The 25,752-nt window shown below is 35.6% G+C and overlaps 1 protein-coding gene across 12 annotated transcripts in view; it reads left to right on the forward strand.

Annotated features, from left to right (window-relative positions):
- The window catches only part of LOC101792590 (protein unc-13 homolog A), a 44,317-nt gene that overhangs the window by 9,705 nt on the left and 8,860 nt on the right, over nucleotides 1-25,752 (forward strand). For 3 of the 12 annotated variants that reach the window (XM_038184920.2, XM_072043354.1, XM_005026042.6), the window contains exons 5-7: nucleotides 1,299-1,422; nucleotides 5,719-5,854; nucleotides 23,605-23,668. In XM_038184920.2, the coding sequence (XP_038040848.2) occupies nucleotides 1,299-1,422; nucleotides 5,719-5,854; nucleotides 23,605-23,668 (324 nt within the window). Of the gene's footprint in view, nucleotides 1-1,298; nucleotides 1,423-5,718; nucleotides 5,855-6,386; nucleotides 6,609-23,604; nucleotides 23,669-24,359; nucleotides 25,734-25,752 lie in introns of those variants that run through there. The other 9 variants (XR_003500179.3, XM_021276683.4, XM_072043356.1 and 6 more) reach the window with 6 other exon arrangements.

Here is a 25,752-nt window from a genome sequence, read left to right on the forward strand (position 1 = left end):
GGGGAGGCGGGGAGGAGAGAATGTTTTTGTCTTTGACACAGCAGCCAATTCCCCTGAGACAGAAAAACACAAATTTACACAAATTTGCTCTGTGATAATGAGGAAAGAAATACTACAATGAGAAGACAGTAGGATGAGTGGAGAAAACAGGTAGATCCAAAGAGCTATTAAATATCCAACATTGTTACAGTTGCCACCAGAGTAAGTGTGCTTGCTCTCAGGCTAGAAAATTATGAAAAGGGATTTTCAGGAGTGCAGAAATATTGAAGCAATTTGCAAGAACTGTGAAACAGTCTGAAGTGTGAAAAAGTTAGAAGAGATGCCTTATTCTAATACTCAACAATTCTCATACCCATCTGTTTTCATCTACATAGTTCATGGGGTCTATAAAATAAAATTGAAAGTCTCTGAATTTAGGAAGATTGATTTAGTCTATCATTTGAGAGTTCCACTTCACCTTTTCTTTGCATATAAAAATATTTGCTTTGTAATCTATCTGCCCCTCTTTATTTTTATTTTTTTTTAATGCATTTGATGAAGTAAATTGGATAATAGAGTAAATGGAGAGAAAATCAGAAAACGTCTTCCTTATAGCATATCCCTTCAATCTCCATAGCCATTTCTTTGTAGGGACTAATTTATATATACATTGAAATGACATTTTGATTCTTGAGAGGATGGGTATAGAGCAAGTAACTCCTGTTCAAATTAAAAGTTGGTCTGTTTCACAGCTGCCAAGATCCACTGAGGCCCCAAGTTCAGTTGTTTTTTTTCTGCTATCCTAGCTGTTGAGTTATGACTTGCTGATGTGGTGGTTGTGGCTTATCAGTTAATGTAGAAACTTTAAACAAGGTTGTCTAAGACTTAATTTCTTCAGACTCTCTGAGCCTCCATTTATAATCAGGTTACTGATGATGAACTTTTAGTTATGTATCCTGTTCATCTCAACTCTGCAGTTCTGCTATGGGTTATAATAACATAAGGGAGAGTTGCTTCAGCTCTGCTTTTTTTTTTGTTTGGTTATTAGCATGTTACTGATCATTAAGCCTTGCTAGAATGTGCCTGTACCAGTTCAAAGGGGAACTAAAGGTCTCTGTTCATAAGGGTAGCTTACAATATTTATATTTCTTGCATCATAATTATCTGATCATCTTAATATGGATTTGTCTATGCTGTCTGGAATGGATTTGAAAATTTTTGGTGTTACAGACTCCCATTGGATTAAGAGAAACTTGATTTGGGAAAAAGTGGATAATGCTATAAATCCTATGCTAGGATCTTACAGAATATTTTTCCAGGAAGGTCCAGGTGCCTGGTGGACACTGCATTCTGAAATAATAAAAAATGGAAGTGAGATTCAAGGCACAAGAACACCAACTTCACATGAGATCTTACTGGATGTCTACTTCGTATTACCATTTGGTGAGTTAAAGATGGGGGGTGTGGGGAAACATCTATAAATATCATAATCAAGAAATTAATGCAGTAAGAAGTTTCTTTCAATACCAGCTCTCCAACCATTCTGTTCTACTTTAAGTTCCTGAAAGAATGTCAAATGGTAATTTTTCTATAGACTTTTAGTTATTAATCACTGAAACATTTGTAAATAATGAGAGAATCAGAGCTAGTTCCCGTGAGAAGCCACACACATAATTTCACTGTTTAATGTTTATTCATATATAGATTGTAGAGTTACAGAAAGAAATATGTTTCCTTAAAGCTCAGATTACTAGATAATAAATACTTCATATTTTTGAATTACATGGTCTAAAACTGAATACACCAATACAGATAATGCTGATTAGAGCAAACATGTTATCTTGGATGTTTGACTAAACTCATGTTAACAGAATCATAAAAAGGTTTGGGTTGGAAAGGACCATAAAGATCGTCTAGTTCCAACCCCCCTGCCGTGGGCAGGGATGACATCCACTAGATCAGGTTTCCTAGGGCCTTGTTCAGCAGAACACGGGATGTATGTCCCTACCTCCAGGGATGGGACATACCAACTGAGGTTGGTATGTAGGAACTGCTTCCTTGCTATTCATATGTGCCTTCTCCTAAATTATTCCCACTTATGAGACCAGCTTATATCCTTTAAGCATGATGGAAAGTAAACATACCTTGAAAAGACTGAGTCTTTAAGTACAAAACCAGAACAGCAGTACAAAGAAATTGTGGTTTATAAAGATGACGACAGAAAACAATGCGTACAGTAAAAGTAGAACAGCCATTATAAATGGAAAAAAACTTGGTACAATTGACACGTTCTATGCACCACACGTTCTTTCTGGAATGTTTTTTGAATCAGTAAAATGGTTAAAATGTCTCTCAACATAGTTTTGCTACATAGAAACCTGGTGGATGTCTGTTAAAGAAACTTGTCCTAATTGTATGTTTACAAGTTGTAAAATTCAGGTTGTTACTGACTTCAGACTGCTACCTAGCAGGAGTGTCAGGTTTTAAGTCCCTGTACTCTTGACAAATAAATTTGTGAGAAATAATATTTTACAGACATTCCTTGGAACTCTAGACACTGAGTGCCCTCGAAATCCTGTAGAGGTCACTGTTGTACTGTAGTTCTGTATGCAGAGGGAAGCATTTAAGAGCATTATGTCTCAGGTATTGAGTAAGACACGTATTTTCTTCTACGTGGAGTTTAACTGAGTTATTACAGTTTGATTGCTTATTCTGTTGAATGACTTTCAGTTTCAGAGAATCTGTTTTTGACTGTTAGAATGGGTACAATCTTCTGTTAGGCCAAATTCCATTTGAATGTTGAAGACTGCATTTTCTCTTCATGTTTCCTGCTAGTTGCCTATTTGAGAATGCCAGGTACGTCATCTGCAGAACAATGTAATGCATTCAGTAAAAATGAGAGGCCCGCATGCTCCTCTGACAATATACATGTAGCTTCATGCAGACTTGAAGCATTGTATGTAGTGTTGGAGAAGTTCTTTAATGCATAGTTTGCATATGCATATAGCATAGAACGAATGCATAATTCGTTCATGGATGCTTTTTTTTTTTTTTCTAAAAGTATGAGCTAACCTTACTTGTGGTAGCAGTAAGGTGTTCATTTGACCACTGCCATCTAGACTGAGCTCTATTAAAAGACTATTAAGTAAAATGAGGATCTCATTTAAAATTCTATAATCAAATTCTCAGTAATAAAATTTGGATATACATGTATGTATACATAAGGGATACAGGTTGGATGGGGCTTTGTGCAACCTGATCTAAAGGAAGGTATTCCTGCCCATAGCAGGGGTGCTGGAATTAGATGATCAAGACGTATTTGTTACTGTTTATACACATTTAAACAAGTTTTACTGATTAATTACCTTACTTTGTCCATCTGAACTTCTTTGCCTAGCAACAGCACAGCTAAGTTGAGAAGCTGTCATTTGACCAGGTGGTTGTGTTTTGTACCTTTTTATTTTCCCCTATGAATAGAAATGCAAGCATGAACAAGAACCTGTTGAAATCAGTTAAACTTGGAGTTTTCCCCCAGGGGTTCAATCTCTGAAGCATTCAACATATGTTCACAAACAGAAGCCTTAACCATGAGAGAAATCATTTCTAACAGGAGGTTAATGAATCACAGAATCACAATGTTTCAATTGTTAGCAGTTTTGCACAGCTGAATAATACATATCATACCTTCCTTTTAGATTACTTATATGTGTGTACTGTTTATATCCTTAGATTCTGAGACCCAATGTATGCAGGTTATAGATTTGGCCAAAATGTACTTGTAGGATAGGAACAACTTAGGCCACAGTAGACTTTGTGGTATTTTGGTGACAAGACCAGTTTAAAAAAAATAAATAAAATGTAAGAATAGTTTTTTCAGTAACTCAAAGAGAGAAAATATTAAGTGTTTACTGTCTACCATAAGTTTCTATTGTTGTTTTGGACAAAGACAAGCAGATAACTATTATAACAGTTATAAAACATGAGTGGAAAAGGCTTCTTTAGGTGACTCTTCAGTAAACAGAACTTTTGTTCTGCAGTCAAAGTATAAACCATATGAAAAATATATTTTTCTCATTTGTACCTGTACTTGTGCTTGGGGTTGCCCTGGCCCAGTGCAGACCTTGCACCTGGCCCTATTGAACCTCATGAGGTTCTCACAATCCCACCTCTCAAGCCTGTCCAGATCCCTCTGGATGGCATCCTATCCCTCCAGTGTGTTGAGTACACCACAGAGCTTGGTATCTTCAACAAGCTTGCTGAATTTAAATTTCTTTCAATTTCATTCAGTTTTACTCAATTTCATTGGCCATGTCACTGACAAAGATGTTAGACAGCACCAGTCCCTACACTGACCCTGAGGAACAGCACTTGTTAGTGATCTCCAACTGGACATAGCCATTGACCACACTTTCTTGAGTGTGACCATCCAGCCAATTCCTTATCTAATGAGCGGTCCATTCATCAGATCTATGTCTCACCAATTTACAGACAACGATAGCATGGGGATCAGTGTCAAGTGCTTTGCACAAGTCTAGGTGGTGTGCTGTTCCAAATTTTGAAGTTGGAAAACCACAATATCCTGTTTTCTGTAGTGTTTCTTCAGCTTATATGTCTAATATTACTTTTTTTGACAGCTAACCAAACTGTGAGTAAATAGTGTGAAAGGAAATAAATCAATGTAGTTCTGAATACATAACAAGAACTTTAAAAAAAAAAAAAAAAAACAGATTTTTTTCTAAAATTTCCTCAGGTTCAGGGCCAAATCATGAATCTTCCTCTCATGAAAACTCTTGGTATGATTTATGGAGTAAAATGCAGAAAGTAAGTTTGCCTATCTCATTGCAGATGGGATTTACTAGACCCTTCCAAAGAGATAACAACTTGAAAAAAGGCTAGTTTTAGGCAAATATAAAATGCTGTTAGGTAAAATCTGATTCTTTACTAAAAATTGTTGTAATCCTGGAACACTGTGCATGGACACATGAGAAATATATGGACCTTTAAGAATGGGACTTGAACTGGAAAATTGAGATCTGCTTTCTTCCCAATCCAACAGTACATTTTTTCAATTGTGAAATGATCCGTTTCCAAGTACATGTGACAAAGGGGACTTGCATGGTCCTCTTAAAGTTCCAACAGTCAAAGTTGTGGGTGCGAGACCCTCTGATTTTGGCATGGAGAAGCAAGTGATCAACTCAATATGAGTGGTAATACAAGCTTCAACTTTATTGCACAGATATCCATATATTTATACACACAGCGATAATTATACCTACTGGTCACTATCCTATTGGCTAAGCCTAAAAGTGTTGCAAAAAATACTGTTCCTCCCACTTGCAGTCACAGCGCATAAGCTACTTCCTTATCTTCCCGGGCCTCAGATCCACCTGTTTATCTCTCTCTCAAGGACAGACTGCTCCTTGCACATTTCACAAGAATGCTTCTCATCCGGCCTACTCCATGGCTATAAATTCTGTATTTTCTTTGCCTTGCTTGTACAATTCCTCTAGGGACCCGTGCCCTTGCTCTTCGAGTCATTCATCAACACAAAGTAATGTTGGAACTCTGCTTCTGCTTTTCATGTAGAACATATGATTTAATTATAATATTTTGGAATCAACAGAATTATTTCCATGTCACTTACAATATTTGTGGATTAAATATTTACTACTTTTTAGAAGCTTCTTCTACAAAATAGACAAAAATTACTATCTTTTTATTTTTAATTCCCCTCCTCAGATGTGCACGAAGATTTAGATTACAGACGCTACTACAGAGGGATGCTTCTCCAAGGGAAAACTCATTCACATAAAGATACACATGATAGACTGTCACCCATAGAAAGTGGTCTCAGCATGCAAGAAAACAAACTAAGGTATTTTAATTTGTCATATAAAGCATGTATTATAACTTACTGATTTTCATTTAAGTGACATTCAGTGATACGATTATTTTAAGCAAGTATGTGACTGCAAGCTGTTTAAAACTATAAAGCCATGAAGCATACTTCTACCATCATGGTGGGACAGAACATGATCTTTATATTCCTTTGAAAGAAAAAGTATGAAGAATACTGTACAAACAAATTGGCAACGTTTGTGCCCTCTTGATGAATCATTGATTGTCAGAAAATGAGATTTTAGCCTACAAAAAATGTAGACATTAGAAGTAAATCAGAAGTATAGGAATTTGAAAATAAATAAATAAGATTAAATAAGAGAGGAATCAATTAATGATTTGAAAGCAATAAATAAGTTTTAGAATCCGTTGCAACAAATTATGTATGTTTGTATACAGATAAATGAAAGCTAATATATTTGTGCTTCTGAAGCTAAGGTGATATTCTAAAAGGACAATATTTTAAAGACAATTAAGTTAGTCATTGACTTTTCTATGTTCTTTAATAGCAAATATATGGCAAAGCAAATTTCTTTCATATAAAAGGAACATTTCATCAGAACTGGAAGACACTATTTCCATTCATCCTTGTTTCTAAAACCCATGCTGCTTATAGCCATGAGGATGTTCTCTCCTGTTTTCCATCTCTTCTGGAACTGTGTTTTGTTGGAAGAGTCTCTCTTGAACAGTGTTCTGAATTGGAAAACAAGAAACGCTACTTGTTCACTTGATTACTTTTCTGCCTGTTTAGTGAATTAAATAGGTTTAGGGATGAAAAGACTAATTTTCATCCTACTCTCAGCTAATCACAGTTCTCCCTATGTTGTCCCTCTCCTGAGTCATCATAACAGTTTTTCTTGCCATTGAATTAACCAGACTGGATAACTGTTGTGGATTAAAATGTTAGGTTAGTTTCCATTCAGCTCAGCTTTGTGGTCCATTTAACTTGGCAGATGCTCAAATATATTGTTGCATCACAAAGGAAGAGCAGGAATGAATGGGGGCAGTCCTACCTTATTCTAGCTTTGTGTTAGTGGATCGACAGTCTAAATAATGAGGTGTGTACTGAAGCATGGGAGAGAAAGCTTTTCATGGAGCTCTGAAAAATTGAACTCCATCTCACAACAGAGTCTTTAGATGAGGCAAATATCAGTAAGACTTTCTTTAGCATGATTTTCTAGTTTGTGATTCACAAGCAATGTGCTGCTTGTGTGATACTTAATTTTAATGTGCACAAGGCATTAAAGATATCAAAATTGCGACCAACAGGAAAAACAAGCAGTATTTTTAAGAGTGTCAAATAGGACAGCAAAGTTGACAGAGCAGTGGTATATAAGATTCCTCATCAACAGTAATCAAGTTCAATGTGGCTAAGCGTTAAGAACTTTGGAGTAGTATTAAAAATGCAGAAACTTGCACTGTTCACTGTCAGATAAGAGTTGATAAAAACTGTTACATAATTGTGTACTCTCTGAAGGTATAACATGTACACACATAAATGACCTTTTCATTTGAATTTCAATGACTTACAGTAAAAAAGTGTTAGAGCCTATAGCTTCAACACAAAATGACTAAAAAATTAGTTTGCAAAAAGATCAAGCTCATCAGTGCAGTCAGCCAGTGTATATTATATATGCGGTACTACAGCATTTTTGGCTTTTGTGACCATTTCTCTTTGTTTACTTTCAAGTTCTTGCAGGATATTAGAAGAGAATTACAACTGCTTCCTTATGGTGAGAGCTGTCAGAAAAGTATAGGGAGATAGTTATTGAATTATTAAACATGTGAACGGTCATTAGCATATTGTCAGATCTGACATCTTTCTCTGTGCTCAGAGGCTCAGATCTCTGTTGAGATTAAGCTAAAAAAAAAAAAATCATCTATAGACTTAGATTAGACATTAAGAAGAAATTCTTAAGAAGAAATTCTTCTCTGTAAGAGCAGTGACCTGATGGAACTGGTTGCCCAAAGAAGTTGTGGATGCCCCACCCCTGGAAGGTGTTCAAAGCCAGGTTGGATGGGGCCTTGCCCAACCAGTGGGTGGCATCCCTGCCTCTGGTGGGCGGTTGGAACCAGATGATCTTTAAGGTCCCTTCCAACCCAAGCCATTCTATGATCTTGATTGTGGAATTCTTTCCTTAGTCTTTTTGTCCCAGATAATTTTATTGAATTGAAATGAACTTTTGTATTATTAATTTAAAAGGGTTACCAATAAATTACAAGATAAAATTTCAAAATTGAAAACATTTCCGTCTAATTATAGGCATTTTCAGAGTGCCTCTAACAGTGTCATTTAAAATGCCCTTCTGGAGACACTTCACTTAACTGACACAATAGAAAGGAAAATACTCATGATTGAAATCAGTCCATTAATCAATAGATTATTACCAATAGATCAGTCTCAGAATAATTCTGTCTTGTAAAATATGAAACTACTGTTTGAAACAAAATTGTGTTAAAAAGTATATTAAAGAAAAATATTGAGCATCATATGTCTCATTTTCAAAAGAATTTACTCAACTTTTGAAAATGTTACACTCAAAATCTTATTTAAAATATTTGCTGGGCTTTAAAATTACCAATTAAAAATGTTAGATGATGTTAATGCAGTGGTCACCAGTTAACCAGAAAAACAAAAGTATTATGCAGGGGCCTGTCAATGAAACTAAAACAAATGGAGTCATATGGAGTGGGAGCACTTCCAAAGCAAGCAACATTAAACAAAATAGTTCTTTAAAAAATAAAATCAAAGGCATTACAGTAGCTCGAATGATCTTTCTTTTTAAAAGAATATTAATAAGTTATCTGATGTTTGTCTTTTCTGCAGAGGTATAAATCAACCATAGGACCAGAAAAGACTTACTTATACAAGTATTAAAAATCTTGGTTCTTCAGACTTCTTATTCTACCTACAAATAAATAGATGTCATACATCCTTTTAATCACAGTGGAAATAAAGGGGAGAGTTGCTGTATACAAAACCATGATAGACCAATGTATAGGATTATCATCTTAAAACATTAGATTTGATTTTAATTTTAACAGCAACATAAAGATTTTTTTCAAATCGATGAAAATTAAAAAACAACAACAACAACAAACACTTCAGTGTCATGAATTGAATCTTTAACTTTCAGGATGTTTCAAAGATTAAGAAATTTTTTACAGCCTCCTAAAAATGTAATTAATCTTCCATATTTTTCTATATAAAGAGAAAGAAACATTTGCTAAGGTCTAAATTCACTTGAAGAGATCACTTTTGAAGTAATCATTTGTCCAGTAATATATTTAATTATACAAGCCCACATGAAAGAAAATTAAAATGATAGAAAAGCAGAAAATTCTTACAAACCATGCAAATTTCCACCTCTAGGCTACAGGTCAGTAATTCCTGAAACTAAAATCATGTTTCCAGTATGTGCCCATAGCTGTTTAAACTGATAATGTCTGTTCATGTATGTTCGTATTCTTCTGTTACTTTTCACTGACAGTTTTTCCCTCAAAGCTATAACACAGAATAGCTGAGAATAACTGATCTTCCGTGATGCATGATTGTATCTTTTTCATGTTTATTGTGAAAAAGAAATAAAGTCAAAAAAAAGTTTTTAGCTGGTAAGTGTGAATCTTTGCAGTACATACAAGGAGAGAATTAGTTTGTCATATCTTCTAGTTCACACAAATAACATGGAATACAGGTATCTTTATGAAAACTATCTTTCTCACATTTCTGTAGTTTCTAGCATGATAAGATCTGTGGACTACTTAACATGTGTTGTTTTATAATATTCTACATTATTTCCCATGGCAAAAACAATTTTTTAGTCTTTTTATTGTAAATGCAAATAATTTTTCTGAGTATCGAGTAACAGTGTTTTTGTTTTTTTTTTTTTTTCACTTTTAATCAATGGGATGATAGGAGAATAAACTTGACTTGCAATTGTTCTTTGATTTGGTGTTCTCCTAGAGCTGTTTTATTTTTTCTATAAATAAGTTTAAATCATGAAATACTTCTATGTTCCAAAGGCAAGGTAAGATAGCTGTTTATGTTAAGCTCCCACTTCCTACTTCATACTTCCCCTAAGTATGAACTTTCTTTCTCGGAAGAGCATTCTTCTGAGCAGTTTGTCTGCTTTAGGTAGCTGTTTTCTGCCTGAGTTATAGAAATCATTGTGGATAGAAAGGGATTCTGCATTAGGTGAAGCTTCGTCTAGCTTCATAGAACGGTCATTTAAAATTCCAAAAGGAAAAAAAAAAGTGTTCATCGTTTATTTTATTACAGCAAGGTAGATCTTTTCAATAAGAGAAAATTGTTGTAACAGTGGCTTACACTTGATATAAACTTAAGCTTTTTTAGGATAGCAGTGTAGTGCTGAGAGCTCATTCCATTGTTCCCCAGGCTTAATTCTCATCTGCCACTCAAGTTAACACACTCATTGATGATCCTTTTCTGCTCTGTTGCCCTTGCAGACTTCAGTTCCACCCTCCTGCTTTTCTCAAATGTTTCTCCTTCAGATCTTTTGTTGCTTAGAACTGTTGCTCTTGAGTAAAAGTTCTTTCAAAAACTACTTTTAAAAAGCTTACTTAAGGGAAAAAAAAAAAAAAAAAAAAAAAAAAAAAAAAAAAAAACCTTTTTATAAAGAACATTGCAGTAGCTATCCACAGTAGAAAAAGTATGATCGATGTTTAAATTAGAGCTGGAGAATACTAAGCACCATAAAGATAGTGAATTTTAAGTTTAAGAGATTATGGGTTTTGTAAGATGCCTCTTCTTAAGTTTTACTACTATGTTAACTTTAAAATTGGTAGTAACTGTATGTGTTAAAAGATTTTGAATGGAAGACTAACAATGAAAAAAAATAATTTATAAAGAGCAATGTGTACAGAAAACATTGTTCTCAACAAATTGACAAAATGGGCATAAGGAATTGAACAAATAGTGAGGGCAGATCCGGGCTTAAGACAGGACAACTCAGTACAAGACTGAGTGTGTAGATAAATGGGTCCATTGTCAGGCAGAGCTGTATCTGAGCTAGAGGTTGTTGCTTCTGCAGCATAACCTGAGGCAGGAAATAGAGGCCCAGCTCTGATCTTAAATGGATTTGTGGGATGTAAGGAGTGCCTGGAGAGGCCCCAGGTGTGACTAGTATATGAAAGTCTATTTGTTTATTCAGGGTCCTGGCAGACACAAAATTTAAATTGCAAATTACTGATGTAGATTTTTAAAATTCTTATTGATGATAAATTGATTAAATTGAATTATCGTTTTCATATCCAAACTATTTCTCATTTGAAAAAATAGTTTTTATGTACATTGTGTTTCTCTAAGGACAAACATTCTGTTGCAGAGCTGTAAAATAATTAATCTGACCAATTTCTTGGTAGTTCTGCTTGGGATGCTCTGAAGAACTCTGTGGAAATACGGCTTTGTACTTTGGGTAGCTGGTTTAATACAACACAGTTTTTAAAAACAGATTTTTCACATCATTCCTGGTTTGCAACATAACTGTGTATTCCAGTCTATCAATGAGATAATCATGGAGAAGTTACTACTAGGAGAAGAGGTGGTATCTAACTCTCACAAAAGACAAAGTTTGATTTGCTGAGGTATGCAAACCAACGTATAAAACTTAATTATAAAATAGGTTATACAGTTGTGAAATGTAAATATCTTTGTCACATGGCAAAGGTTATTATTAGCTTCCAATATTATTCCTTATAACTATATTTTTTCATTTGTCCTATAAATCACTGTTTAACTTTTTAAAATCTTTTCATGTGTCTCTTTTGCTTGTGATTATTGGAAATGTTTTGATGACTTTTTTTGCATCCTATGATGGCCTGTTATTGAGCTTTAATTGACTTCATTATTAATATTTATGCCTTTGTATTATCTGTTATGGTGAAAACCTTTCACAATAAATGACAAATCATTCCGACTTCCCCTGAAATTCTATGTAATTACATTATTCATGAAGAATCCATTAGATGTTGGTGTGAATGGAATAGGGAAGTCATTAAGAACTTTGTTTCTTGGTTCTAGATTAATTAAGGTCTATGCATTCTTCTTTTTTTTTTTTTTTTTCATGTAGCTATAACAATTTACTGTTGTGCATCTGTAATTACCAAAAGGTTTGCATTCTTCAAAGGTTAACAAACACTTTAGTTAAATTACTACTTTTATATAAGTAGGTGGCCTTGTCAGCTTCTGGGAAATGGTTTATCTAATTAATGCTCACAGATGTGTGCAAATGAAGTGTATTCAATCTCTGTGCAATATTCCCTTTGAAACTACTAAAACAAAAATTAAAAGAAAAGCTATTCACTTTATATAAAAGCCAAAATAGCCAAGTCAGGTATCTATTCTTGTTCAGACAAATTCCCATTGTCAACTCCCCATCCGCTCCTTCTCCCCCCAAAAATCAAAACAACACACAGCCATTTTCAGGTAGAGAGGCTCAAGAGATCCATAGGAAGATCTATATAATAGAAGGAGAAAAGTGTTCCTGCGGGAAGAGAAGAAAATGTTTAATTAGGCTACTAGTGCCGTGCCATATTTCATCTTTAAAATGCTTTCTAAATGGAAACCAATACAGTCACATAGAATGAAACCACTAGAAATAATTTTCAAATATCTCTTGCATTGTGATGGCTTGGTTACAAACCCTTGGCTATAATTATGATTGGCATAAAATGAAAAAAAAATGTTATGAACTTCATATTACTTTTTTTTTATGTGATTGATTACCTATCTATACAGATTTTTAAATGGGATTTCTAGTATTGATGTGATTTTTCTAGCATTGTCCATTGAATAGTAATTATTGATACATGACTAAAACTGAACATGTCTTCCTGAACTCATGTAAGTAGATTCAAATAATCTCAAATAGTAAAATCATGTGCTTTGGACACTCTTCCTTTTCTGTCTTGGATATCAATATTTGAGGTCAGAAAATGTGTATAAGCACATGACAACACCTTTTACTTCAGGCTGCAACAATTGCTGAAGGGCAAGGAAAATACTGATCACATATAGCAGATACTAGAGATAGAGATTAAGTTTGGACTAAAACCCAACTGCTTTCCACAGCGCAGTTCTGTTCAAAGACTACTTGAATATGAGTAGATTAGGATACTAATTTCCAATATAGACGAATATACATGTATTTTATTTCATTTTTTTCCCAGTGCTTTAAGCTAAAGATGTTTATGTACAGCAGTATTAAGCTAAAGATGTTTATATACAGCAGTAGAGCCTTCTCTGTTACTGCTTGTTTGTTGCAAATCATAATGAACGGAAGTGAAAACAGGAGCAGCATTAAATTCACAAAGCAAACCTCAGAGTTTTTTTGTTGATTGTGAGTTGTTTGTTTGTTTGTTTCTGGAAAAAGTATGGATTATTATTGTTTGTAATATCATTCTGCTCTGGAAAAAAAAAGTGTTCAAGGAAAAATGTTTACTGAATAAATAGTATGTATTAATGATTCATTTAGCCTGTGAAGCAAAGGCCTATTCTTACAGCTGCTTATTGCACTGCACAGTTCACATTATTCAAGACTATCTACAACATGAAAAAAAGTTATTTCTTTTCCAGTCATGTCTGTAGATGCAGATTTTTATACTGAAACATAAATAATTAAACTATGCTCTATATGCAGAAAAGCAGAAATGTATGGATGAAGAAGCATTTGAGTAATTGAACTAGATCTATAGGCATAACTGCAAATGAACTGTAAGTGGAATAAATGTATGGTATATAGCCTTTCCAGTATTTAATTTAACTATAAATAATTGTCTAGCATGCTAATACCATCCTAACTAAATCTACTGAAAGACAACATTAAAATACTTCATTAATATTCACCTACATAAAACTGCAGAATGTATGTTTCAAATATGTTCTTAGAACATTGAGAACCATGAATTATCTATTACGATTTATTTTATTTAGATTGGTTAAGGAATTCTTTGCCTTAAACAGGATGACCTCAGTATAGCATAATAACTCTCAGAAATAATGGGCCATTTTTGCTGCCAAAATTGCTTTAGTGTATGAAGGAATTTGCTGTAAGGAATGGCTTCAACATTTCAGTGCAGGAGATATGTCTGTTTTGTAACAGAGTCAAGGTGGATTAGAAGCCAGTACTTCACAGGACAGCAAAACTGTCTTTCTTGTGTCTTGTTTGGACCAACATGTGTTTCTTTGTGTCACCTGGTCTTGTAAATCAGTTGCTGTCCTAATTGCATGTGCTTTTATTCTGATAAATATCTTGTACTTGGAATGTAACTATTGCAGCATTGAGGAGAGAATATATCTTGAGGATTTCTCAGTGAGGAAGTCTGTCTTGTATCCCTGTATTCATCAGAAAAGCTAGTAGGTTACTTGGTAAAATGTTGATTTACTGTCTGATACACTTTGCCAGAGAAGAAGGGTGGGGGTGGAGGGGTGGGGGGTAAGAAGGAGTCTTCAAAGCTACTATTCTGCAGCAATGTACAGGAAAATATTGGCACTACACTAAGTATACTAAGATTGAAATCACAAAATCTCTTTTCCACCTATCTGAATAACAGCTTCTTGTCCAGTTCTAGTCTAGTCCAGTTCACAGCTTTGAGTGGGTGGGCTGCATTAAACGCAGCACAGCTAGCCAGTCAAAAGTGTTTATCCCCCTATATTTAGCACGGGTGCAGCCTCACCTTGATTTTTATGTGTAGTTCTGGGCTCCATGGTATAAAAGGATATGAAGATACCTGAATGCAGTCAAAGGAGGCAACAAAGCTGATAAAAGGGCTGGAAGGCATGAGAAGGGGCTGAGAACACTTGGTTTGGCTAGGTGGAAGAAAAGGAGGCTCAGAGGTGACCTTATAGCTGTGTATTCCTTTCTGATGAGGCAGAAGTGGGAGAAAGGGTGCTGATATCTTCTCTCTGGTAACCAGGACACATACAAATTGGACAAAGCTGTGCCAGGGAGGTTCAGACTGGATATTGAGGATGTGAGGGGGGAATAAATTAAAAAAATAATAAAAATAAAAAATACTTTGAGGGTGGTCAAGCATTGGAACAAGCTTCTTAGGGAGGTGATTGATGCACAGTCTCTGACAGTGTTCAAGAGGCATTTTGATTGGTCAAGCAGTTAGACTTCATGACCTTTGAAGGTCCCTTCCAACCAAACTGTTATGATTCATCCACTTTAGCACTAGGCCTTCATTTGCAGTTGTTCTTCAGAATAATACTTAACGTAATTGAATCATTTCCTCTAGTATTAAAAACAATATTAATAATAATAATAAAAGTCACACAGTTTTGTAAACTAAACCTTGTGAAAAATGTGTGTATCCATGTTTGAGAAATAGAGTTCATCAAACAAAAAGAAAGCTCCATGATGATAAAACCAAAATATATCTACATCATTCAAAGTCAAACCATTTGAAGTAACTTAATTATTTTAAGAATTTCTGTACTTGAGGGGTTTAGTACTGAAGAATTTTGTGGATATCTCAGAAGTATAATAAATTGTTGCATACCTTTGGCTGTCTCCATAAACCCTGTCCAGTGTTTGTTCTCAGTCTGAATTCAAGCTTTTATATAAAATATTTTGCCTTTGTGCATGTGCATGTGTGTTAGCTTCTGCACTAGTGGATTTCTAACTACTGAAGATTGACAAAAAGATAACCTTTCAGTACTTTGCTGTCAAAGTGGAATAGAAAAGCTCTATCGTACTGTAGACTTGTGCCCTAGAGACTGTTTAGTTTGTCACAGCGTGTAAATGGTAGCATAAATGAAGCTATTTCACAGCACATCTAACAATAGGTCTTGAATGACAACTTGCATTATTCCTCTTCTTATTTTTGCATTGTGAGGGGATGACAAAACTAACATCATAATTCAGGCTGCTTCAGCTCGAAAACAATTTTTTTTTCTTCTCTGTTCCTTTATCAGTTCCAACTTACTCCTTTTTAACTGCAATTTCCTAATAAACAAAAGATAGTGATATATTGTCAGTTGATCCCTTTTCTGGCCTCTGTCCTGTTCACATATAGAAACTAACTTTTTTGTTGTGCTCACATAGTTTCTCTGTTTTCCATTTAGGTCGATGTCAATATTTATTTCACCTAGCATTTCAAAAGACTAATCTCTCACAGCACTATGTTCAGAGATTATATCTGCAGTAATGCTGCAGGCTGTCTTGAGGACTGTGAGAGGTATTTGAATGGTATGGTAATGGGTGTTACTCAAAAGAAGTCATGTACACTACAATTACATTGATGCAAACGTAAAAATCAAGACAAATTTAATTTATGCCCTAACTTCACAGTGTACCAAACCAATGATTTTGTCAATTACATTGATTTAAGAAGTTATCTCCCTGTTCCAGTAACCATTTTCAGCTACTCCAACTATATTACTACCTCGTTATCTGTAATGATGCACATATTTTTTGGTCATACTGTAAGTCAGGACATAGAAATAATGTAATTGGAATGTAATTGTTAAAATAAGTTGTGAGTTCCTCAATCAGTTGTACTGCAGATGGCAACGACCCATAAACTTAAGGGTGAAATCACACTAAGGAGAAGAAAGTAATTCCTTCCAACTAATAGTTAAAACAAGTAGTTAATTACCTCCAGGAAGAGGAGGGTTAAATAGGGTGCAGTTATTGGCAGGGTATCTTTAGCAGCTGTGCAGGAAAAGGACTGTGGCTTAAAGGCAAAGCAAGAACAAATATCTTCAAAAAAAAATGGGAAGGTCAACATAAATGTGAATTATGCCTATGAAAATCTTAGGTAGAAGTGGAGGAAATATTTGGACTTGGAAAAAAGTACCCTGAGCTGGTGGAAGGGGATGGGGAGCAGGATGTGGCCCTCACTATCCACGAAGAAATGATTGGTGACCTGCTATGGCACTTGGATGTGCACAAGTCGATGGGGCCAGATGGGATCCACCCAAGGGTACTGAGAGAACTGGCAGAGGAGCTGGCCAAGCCACTTACCAACATTTATCAACAGTCCTGGCTATCGGGGGAGGTCCCAGTTGACTGGCGGCTAGCAAATGTGATGCCCATCTACAAGAAGGGTTGGAGGACTGACCCGGGAAACTACAGGCCTGTCAGTTTGACCTCAGTGCCAGGGAAGCTCATGAAGCAGATTATCTTGAGAGTCATCACGCAGCACTTGCAGGGAAAGCAGGTGATCAGGCCCAGTCAGCATGGGTTTATGAAAGGCAGGTCCTGCTTGACGAACCTGATCTCCTTCTATGACAAAGTGACGCACTGGGTGGATGAGGGAAAGGCTGTGGATGTGGTCTACCTTGACTTCAGCAAGGCTTTTGACACCGTCTCCCATAGCATTCTCCTCAAGAAACTGGCTGCTTGTGGCTTGGACTGGCGCACGCTTCGTTGGGTTAGAAACTGGCTGGATAGCCGGGCCCAAAGAGTCGTGGTAAATGGAGTCAAGTCCAGTTGGAGGCCAGTCACTAGCAGCGTTCCCCAGGGCTTGGTACTGGGGCCGGTCCTCTTTAATATCTTCATCAATGATCTGGATGAGGGCATTGAGTGCACCCTCAGTAAGTTCACAGATGACGCCAAGTTAGGTGCATGTGTCGATCTGCTCGAGGGTAGGAAGGCTCTGGAGGAGGATCTGGATAGGCTGCACCGATGCGCTGAGGTCAACTGCATGAAGTTCAACAAGGCCAAGTGCCGGGTCCTCCTCCTGGGGTGCAACAACCCCAAGCAGAGCTACAGGCTGGGAGATGAGTGGTTGGAGAGCTGCCTGGCAGAGAAGGACCTGGGAGTGATGGTGGATAGTCGGCTGAAGATGAGCCAGCAGTGTGCTCAGGTGGCCAAGAAGGCCAACGGCATCCTGGCTTGCATAAGAAACAGTGTGGCCAGCAGGGCTAGGGAGGTGATCGTCCCCCTGTACTCGGCTCTGGTGAGGCCGCACCTCAAGTACTGTGTTCAGTTTTGGGCCCCTCGCTACAAGAAGGACACGGAGGTGCTTGAGAGAGTCCAGAGAAGAGCAATGAAGCTGGTGAGGGGCCTGGAGAACAAGTCCTATGAGGAGCGGCTGAGGGAGCTGGGCTTGTTCGGCCTGGAGAAGAGGAGGCTCAGGGGCGACCTTATCACTCTCTACAGGTACCTTAAAGGAGGCTGTAGCGAGGTGGGGGTTGATCTGTTCTCCCACATGCCTGGTGACAGGATGAGGGGGAATGGGCTAAAGTTGCACCAGGGGAGTTTTAGGTTGGATATTAGGAAGAACTTCTTTACTGAAAGGGTTGTTAGACATTGGAACAGGCTGCCCAGGGAAGTGGTGGAGTCACCATCCCTGGAAGTCTTCAAAAGACGTTTAGATGTAGAGCTTAGGGATATGGTTTAGTGGGGATTGTTAGTGTTAGGTTGGAGGTTGGACTCAATGATCTTGAGATTCCAACCTAGAGATTCTGTGATTCTGTAAAAATGTGAGTTTCATTATGGGGATTGTGAGAAACACTCTGTAGCCAATAACTTAGGCTCAGGCGACGACCTCAGTGAAGTAGTAATTTATTTGTGATTGCAATGGTGGGCGTCCCACAAGTAGGAATTCACCTACTAGTCACACAGTTTCCCTGTTTCCCTTCCCTGTTTCCCCATTGACTGGGTAATCCAGGTTCACAACCTACTCAATGTTTCACAGACAATACATGGCCTTCAGTTGCTGGCTTGTTAAATTTCAGATTTCTTTTGACTTTTTTACTGTTTGAAGTGGTAATATTTCTTCGCTTATCTGACTTGACTCAGTGATTTCCACCTAATTGTTCTAAGGAGTCTGGTTATCTGCATTTTACAATGTTGTCTGCTAACTTTTCTTATCTCTGCAAGCATATCTCAATACCACCTTCCTTACTTTTAAACAATGTAATTCTGCAAAAACAACATTTTTATTTCCATAGGGATGAATGCATATCTAGATGTTTCATTAGAAGATAATCAAAAATTGGGGAAGAAAAACACTAAGCACATACCTATATGCATATAAATCTGTTCTTTTTTTATTTTTTTTTTTTATGTGTTTAGTAAATATTTTGGTCTGAATATTATTGTTGTACTTTTAAAACTTAGGCAGGTACACAAGGTGATCTCAAAATCAGAAAATAATTTCATTAGCATGGATAATATTATGTTCAAAATACAAGCTGAGAGGAAATCTAGCACCTTATCCCAAAGAAACTAAAGCTTCATAGTTGTAGATTTAAGACAAAACAAAACAAAAATCAAGAACCTAGAACTGTAAATGTGAATTATTGTAAGTGAAAGCAGTTGAAATATATGTGATGTGGACGGATAAGTGAAGATGGTAAAGTTTCTAAAGTAGAGATAATAAGAAAGCAAATGTGAAAGAAAATAGCGTAAGCAAGTTGAAAATTGAACTTTGCTGTAGAAATGAGTGGTTGGCCCATGAGTGTGGTTTTATTTATTTTTTATTACTTTCTGCTTTACTGTTGGGAAAATGAATTTTGAAGTGCAACTTGAACACCTGCAAATAATAACTTGTGCAAGGGTATATTTAATACTACAGGAAAGGTATCATGGAGCAAATTCTGACTTCTCTTGTCAGTGAGATGTGAAAATATGTGTACATATACATGCATATATATACATATGGAGTAGTTAGGTAGTGCTAACTTGCATGAATCTGTGAGAATTAAAAAAATAAAAATCCAACTGTGGAAAGCCTAGCCTTCTTCTTCATTCTCCTTTACAGTTGTGTGGGGTTTTTTTGGTCATTTATGTCCTCTTAACATTTTGTAGCTTAGACGTGTACTGCCTAGTATTCTTCCTAGTGTTTTTATGAAACTGGATCTCATTACGTAGCTTTTTAATGTTATACCAATTCTTTTATCTGTACTCTATATTTGAGATCAGTGACATGAGTTAAAATTAAATTATAGCTTTTTAGAATGAAAATTCTTAAGTCTGGGATCTCACTTTTACAAATCCAAGTTCCAGATAAACTTTTCACTATGAACAGTGTTCTCTTCTACTAAGTAGGAGAGTTGCTCTGAAAACTGGTGATCCAAGATGCTTTGTTTTCAGTTGCAAACTATTTCAATACAATCAGCTCCAGATAATCACCTGGCAGGTTGCATAGCAAGGACAAGTTTATAGTAGCCCAGGTGTATGTTCATATTATAAACATCAAGTTGGCCCAGTGTGCAAAACTTTGGTGTCAACTTCCCTAGATCTGGATAGTTCTCTAGATGAGCTTCACTGCACCAACAGATGTGTAAATCCTCCCTCAAAAGTTTCAAGTACCTTATGGACTTATTATATGCTTTCCAAGGTACATTCATATGTATATTTTTCAGAAGCTATAGCTTTAGTACTTGAAAAGTATTATTTTTTTTTCTTTTGCTTATGCTAAAAGATGCTGAAGCTGTTCATCTTTACATATTCTTTTCCATCCTCCCTGTGAACTAACTACAAATGACAATAAGCATCTATATATTTTATATTCTTACAGGAATGACTAGTGTCAGTTGCTTTCCAGAAAGTTATTTCAAGTAAAACAAATATAAACAATTTTGGGGTAGTGTGCTATCAAGATAGAGTTGTGCTTGACCAGTCCACTAGAGATTGATTTAAGCAGAATGTGTTAATTTCAGCATGAGTGTTGGTAGTGGGCAGTAGAAATTGCTGAATAATAAATGCTTAATAATATATGTTTTTGAGGAGGAAAAAATAGAGTGTAATCATGTCAAAACTTCTTTTTTTTTCTACAGTTTATTTCAGGTTATAGTCAGAGCTGATGAAAACAACATTAATGATGAATATTTAGAAATCAATGCAGGTGTTCTAGACTGTGTATTGCAAACAAGTAAGCATTCAGAAGATGTAATTATTTGTATGTAGCCACATTGTAACTGCTCTGTAATTAACTGCTTTTCAACAGTCAATACTGAGATTTAATTTTATAAGAAGTGCCATGAAAATGCCCTTTGTCTTTGAAATGCTGGACCAATTTTAATGTGTTTGGGCAACAAAATTGATAGGTGAAGCATCTGTTAAATGGAAGTGCCAGTGTAATTTTTGTGCTCTACTAAAAATCCTTAGCTTTTGATAAAACTGTGAACAGCCTTCATGTTTATCTAGCCTGCGCATTCCTGTGCATATATATCTTCTGATGGTAAATTAACTTCACCAAGACTGGTTATTTAGGTTCATATGACAGGGAGATCAAAAGACCCGACAAGTTTGATGCACAGTGCATCAAAACTTTGACCTGGGCTACATGCTCATTTTATTGTATCTGAGTATTTCTGGATGTCTCATGATGAGATTTCTCTATTTTTTTCTTCCTATCATTGTGAGCTACAGGAGGCTGACCAGTTACCTTTCAGAAACCACAGTATGTTGTAGGAACAAGTGTTGAACACGCTGCCTTAGATGTCTGCACTGCTGAGCAGACTGATCACAGACCAATGACTTTATAAAAGTTATCCAGACTAACTAAATGCTTTTGTCTGACTTTGTACTACTATCCTTCAAAACATAAGAATGCTCTTGACCCTGCTTACTGTCAGCTAAGGCAGAGAAAATGGTTCTAATCTGTTTTGTTGTTGTTGTTGTTTTTTTCTGAATCAACATTGATAATCAATTCTTCTTCTGACCTTGAAGCTAATTACCTTAAAAATTCCTGAGGTTAATTATTGCCTTATATTTCCCATCTAAATAACAGCAACGTGATGGAATGGATTAATTTCTAATATCACTTGGATGTTTTACATTATATATATAAAAAAAAAAAAAAGGCAAGTAGGAAAAAGGCTGAACCTGCAGCGCCAAAGATAAGAGCAAGGGAAGACAAACCTCTTCATGCTTCACTTGAATCATGTTTGGTCTACTTTGCTTATCAGAGAGAACACTTTTCTCTTCAAATAAAAGAACATTATTCTAGAAATCCAAGATAATTAAGTAGGATTGTGTGGACCTAATGATATTACTAAAGTATAGTATTAATACTCTGCAACCTTACTTAGTAGAGAGGCTGCTACAGCCCTCCATATATTACACCTATAAATTTTTACTATATAATCTTATTTTACTACTTACCTCTTATTGTATGAGGCTGTATATTTTGAATTACATAAATTCCTCAGGAATGCTAGAGATTATACTAATGACTTTAACCTGTGTGTAAAAGTCATGAACTGAGTTAGTATATTACAACTTAAATCAACGTTCTTCACAGGTGTGGTGAAAAAGCTGAATAATGAAATATCATTAAAATTGATTTCTGTAGCTTCTGAGTGTGGGGGGCAATCTCTTGCATGACATTCCTGTTTCAAAGATTTCTGTTACTTATGCTTAAGTGATTAAATGTAAGTTTTTGTTTTGGTCACTTTTTTTTTTTCTTTTCCTCTTAGTGATATAGCTGAAGGTTTTAGAGCTGATGGTTCTAAGATAACCTCTCACTAATTCTTTTAGTGCCATTTGCAAACAGTGGATGACAGTGCTAATTGTCTCACAAGGATTTGCCTTTACTGAGAAAATTCAGGGTCTTCTGTGCCCCTCCCTTCCCCCCCCCCCCCCCCCCAGCCACCAACACTTTTTTCATATTATCCTGCCATTTGATATCAAAGATCTTGTAATCCTTACTTATGAAGCAGAATAAGGAGGAAATACGTTCCTTTGCCAATGTTCCTTCATAACTTATTAATTATATAAGGGCAAGGGTCATGTCTTTGCAAGCCAAGTATACTCTTAGAATTACTGTAGCTCCAAGTAATCCAAAGAGGTTACTGTGAGCAAGTCTTCTGTCCTTGAACATATATTAACTGCTTCAGAATGCCTGGATAGATGAGAATTGTTTCAGAAGCCCAGTCTGATATTTTCTTACATGTGTTTTGTTTACTGTCTAGTGTCTGTATATTTTTCCCTCTATGCTGAATCAAGCATGTGTGTGCCATGCTCTAATTTTACAGTTAAATCACCAGCAGATCTAGGGACTTTTCACTATAAATATTCTGCTCTATTTTATCAACTAAGAACCCTAATAGAGAATAAAGAGGAGAGAGAAATGTGTTTGTCTATCCTTATATTCATTGTAATGAAAGTAAGACAATCAAAATATTAATTATTGAGACTTAAAATAGTGGCTTTTTATGTTATTAATTTCAGCATTGAAATCCATTCAAAACTAAAGCTGTTTGAAATAATATACATGTATATATATATATATATATATTTAATTGCAACTTTAATTTTCCTTCTGGTTATCCACTATAACAAATGCTGATCTAGTTCATAATGTATCATTTGTCAGATATGAATAAAATCTTCCATGTTGAGACCTAAAGAGATCATAATAAAGAGTTTTCTTACATGTTTAAATATATCTTGTTTGGTATTATTATGTGCAAAGTAAAGCTACTTGTGAATGCACTTACTGATAGAGTACTTAATGAACAGCTCTACATATTGAGTAGAAAGATGATGCTGTGTGGTGCTTAGTTATGTTCCTGTAAGTATAAAGTTACTTTTCCAAGAAATACCGGGGCAAGTTTTCATAAGTTCGTATTAAGAATAACTTCCATAAAGCTAATATTTTCTAGTATAAAAAGCATGTAGTATATACAGAAGAAACACAGAAAAGACTACGGTTTTACCTAGCCTTGATCAGTATGTCTGTACACTTATAAGAGCTCTTTAATTTTTTTCTATACTTTGTTATTCTAAATATGTTTTCTTTCACCAGAAGAAATAAAAATCAAACTGGAAGAAATTTTGCAAAAGCAAGATGGGCCAGGGCTATTCAGAAGGTAAGAGCTCTTCTTAAAACTACTGATGTATTACTATAACATAAAGAATTTTCTCAGGTCAAGGAAGAACTTAGTATAAGATTTCTTCATCGTGTAAGTTGTTATTAGTAACAGCAGAATCTGAGGTTGTGATTGCTGACTTTCCAAGAGAGCCAGTTCCTTCCACTGGTTCTTAAAAGTCCACATGGTTCCCGCCCATCAGGTTGTTGTCGCCTTTTTTTTTTTTTTTTTTCCTGGAACAGAAAAAAAGTGATATTTTGAAACTTTCTTTAGGTGTGTGAGAAATTATTGTAGTTAGGCCATTTTATCTTCATTGCATATTAATCCAGAAATTGTAGCTTCAGACATCTAGTTCTTCTGAAAAGATTTGGTTGCTTTGAAAGAATCATAGAATGGTTTGGGTTGGAAGGAAACTTAAGACCACCTAATGCAGCCCCCATGCCATGGGCAGGGATACCTCCCAACAGACCAAGCTGCTCTAAGCCCCATCCAGCCTGGCAATCTAGCACTTCTAAGGATGGGGCATCCACAACTTCTCTGGGCAACCTGTTTCGGTGTTTCACCACCCTCATAGTAAATACAGTAGTATTTTTATTCCCAGTTTGTAAATATTTAAAGGCAATATCTGCATGCCTCATTGGCTTAGGTTGTAGGTTATATTGGTCTTTTTGTCTCTCTTTTCATCCTGAAGATAAATTTTCAGAAACAATGAACTTGTGTCATCGTTGTATATGGCAGTTATAGTACAGCCCAGAAAGACATGTCCAGAAGCTCATTTTCTCTGGTGCCTGAATCCAATTCATATTTTCAAAACACCAATGATGTTTTTTAAGTTCTGGTTAATCTTCTTAGTGAAGCAGTGCCTATTTGACCAGTGGCCACCATACAACTGACAGTCAATGCTAGCTTCAAAACTAATGAGCTAGATGTTGGTGTGTTCTCTAGTCATTGAAAGAGTATGTCAGATTTACTAGTAACTGTTAAACAAAATAGTAAATAGACTTACTTAATATATTTGTGTGTTTCATAGGTTTTTAATGTTGTGTGTTCTTCTCTCAAATTGAGGCAATACATCTGTATTATAGCCAACTGGTTAGATTACTATCATCCACATCATCTGTGATTTAAATTTTTAGAATCTTTAGATTTAATTAATTAGTTCAAAAAACACACTTTCAGTGGAGAACCAAAACCAATACCGTTTGTCTGCCTTTTGTGTACCACTATACCTTGTTTTTCCTTCTTAATGTATTTTGTATCAGATGAGATTACAAACTAAATGGAACATTGTTTTTGAATTCATATAGTACCTACAGCATATATTTAAAAGCGAAAAAAAAAAAAGAAAAAAAGATTCTTGGATTTTCCAACATTTTCGTGTGAGAAACAAAATAAAAAGATAGGGATTACTTAGAGGAGATGACCTAGCTTGCAAATTTCTGAAGCTGTCACTACACTTCCTTTTTATTGACGTGTTATTTTGTCCTCTGTTTAAATTCTAATTGTGCTTTAGTCCGTGTCAATTTAAATAATTGATATGACATTAAGTGCAAGTGTTTGCTCAAAAAATCTGAGTCATGAAGGATAAATCTCTACCAATGCTTAACCAAAATAAGATTTCTACTTACATGTATGTTTGTGGCTAAAAAGGGCCATCACAAGAACGTTAAAGAATATATGTAGCACAAGATCAGAAAACTAAACAATTCTAATGTGTTTTACAGATGGTATAGTATTTACAAATAAAATGAGTAATTTTCATGAGAAAATTAATGATGAGAAAAATGAGTAATTCATCAAAGAAAGTAACCTCTGTATGTAGGTGTACTGTAAGATCCTGCTTCCCCAAGAAGGGAACTGTCTTTGTCTATAAGGAATTGGGAAAAGAAATAATGACCTTCAGGAAGGTTTAACTGCAAGGAAGGTTCTTAGGCATTGGTGCAGGCTGCAGGATATCCATCACTGGAGGCTTTTAAGAGCAGAGGAGCTACAGCAATAGCAATATATATATAATATATATACATAAAAAAAATATTTTTTCCACTATTCTTGGTTGTTTAAGGAAGTAGGTTTAACTTAGAATA

The sequence above is a fragment of the Anas platyrhynchos genome, chromosome 11 (genome assembly GCF_047663525.1).
Source record: "Anas platyrhynchos isolate ZD024472 breed Pekin duck chromosome 11, IASCAAS_PekinDuck_T2T, whole genome shotgun sequence".
NCBI classification, from domain to species: Eukaryota; Metazoa; Chordata; class Aves; order Anseriformes; family Anatidae; genus Anas; species Anas platyrhynchos.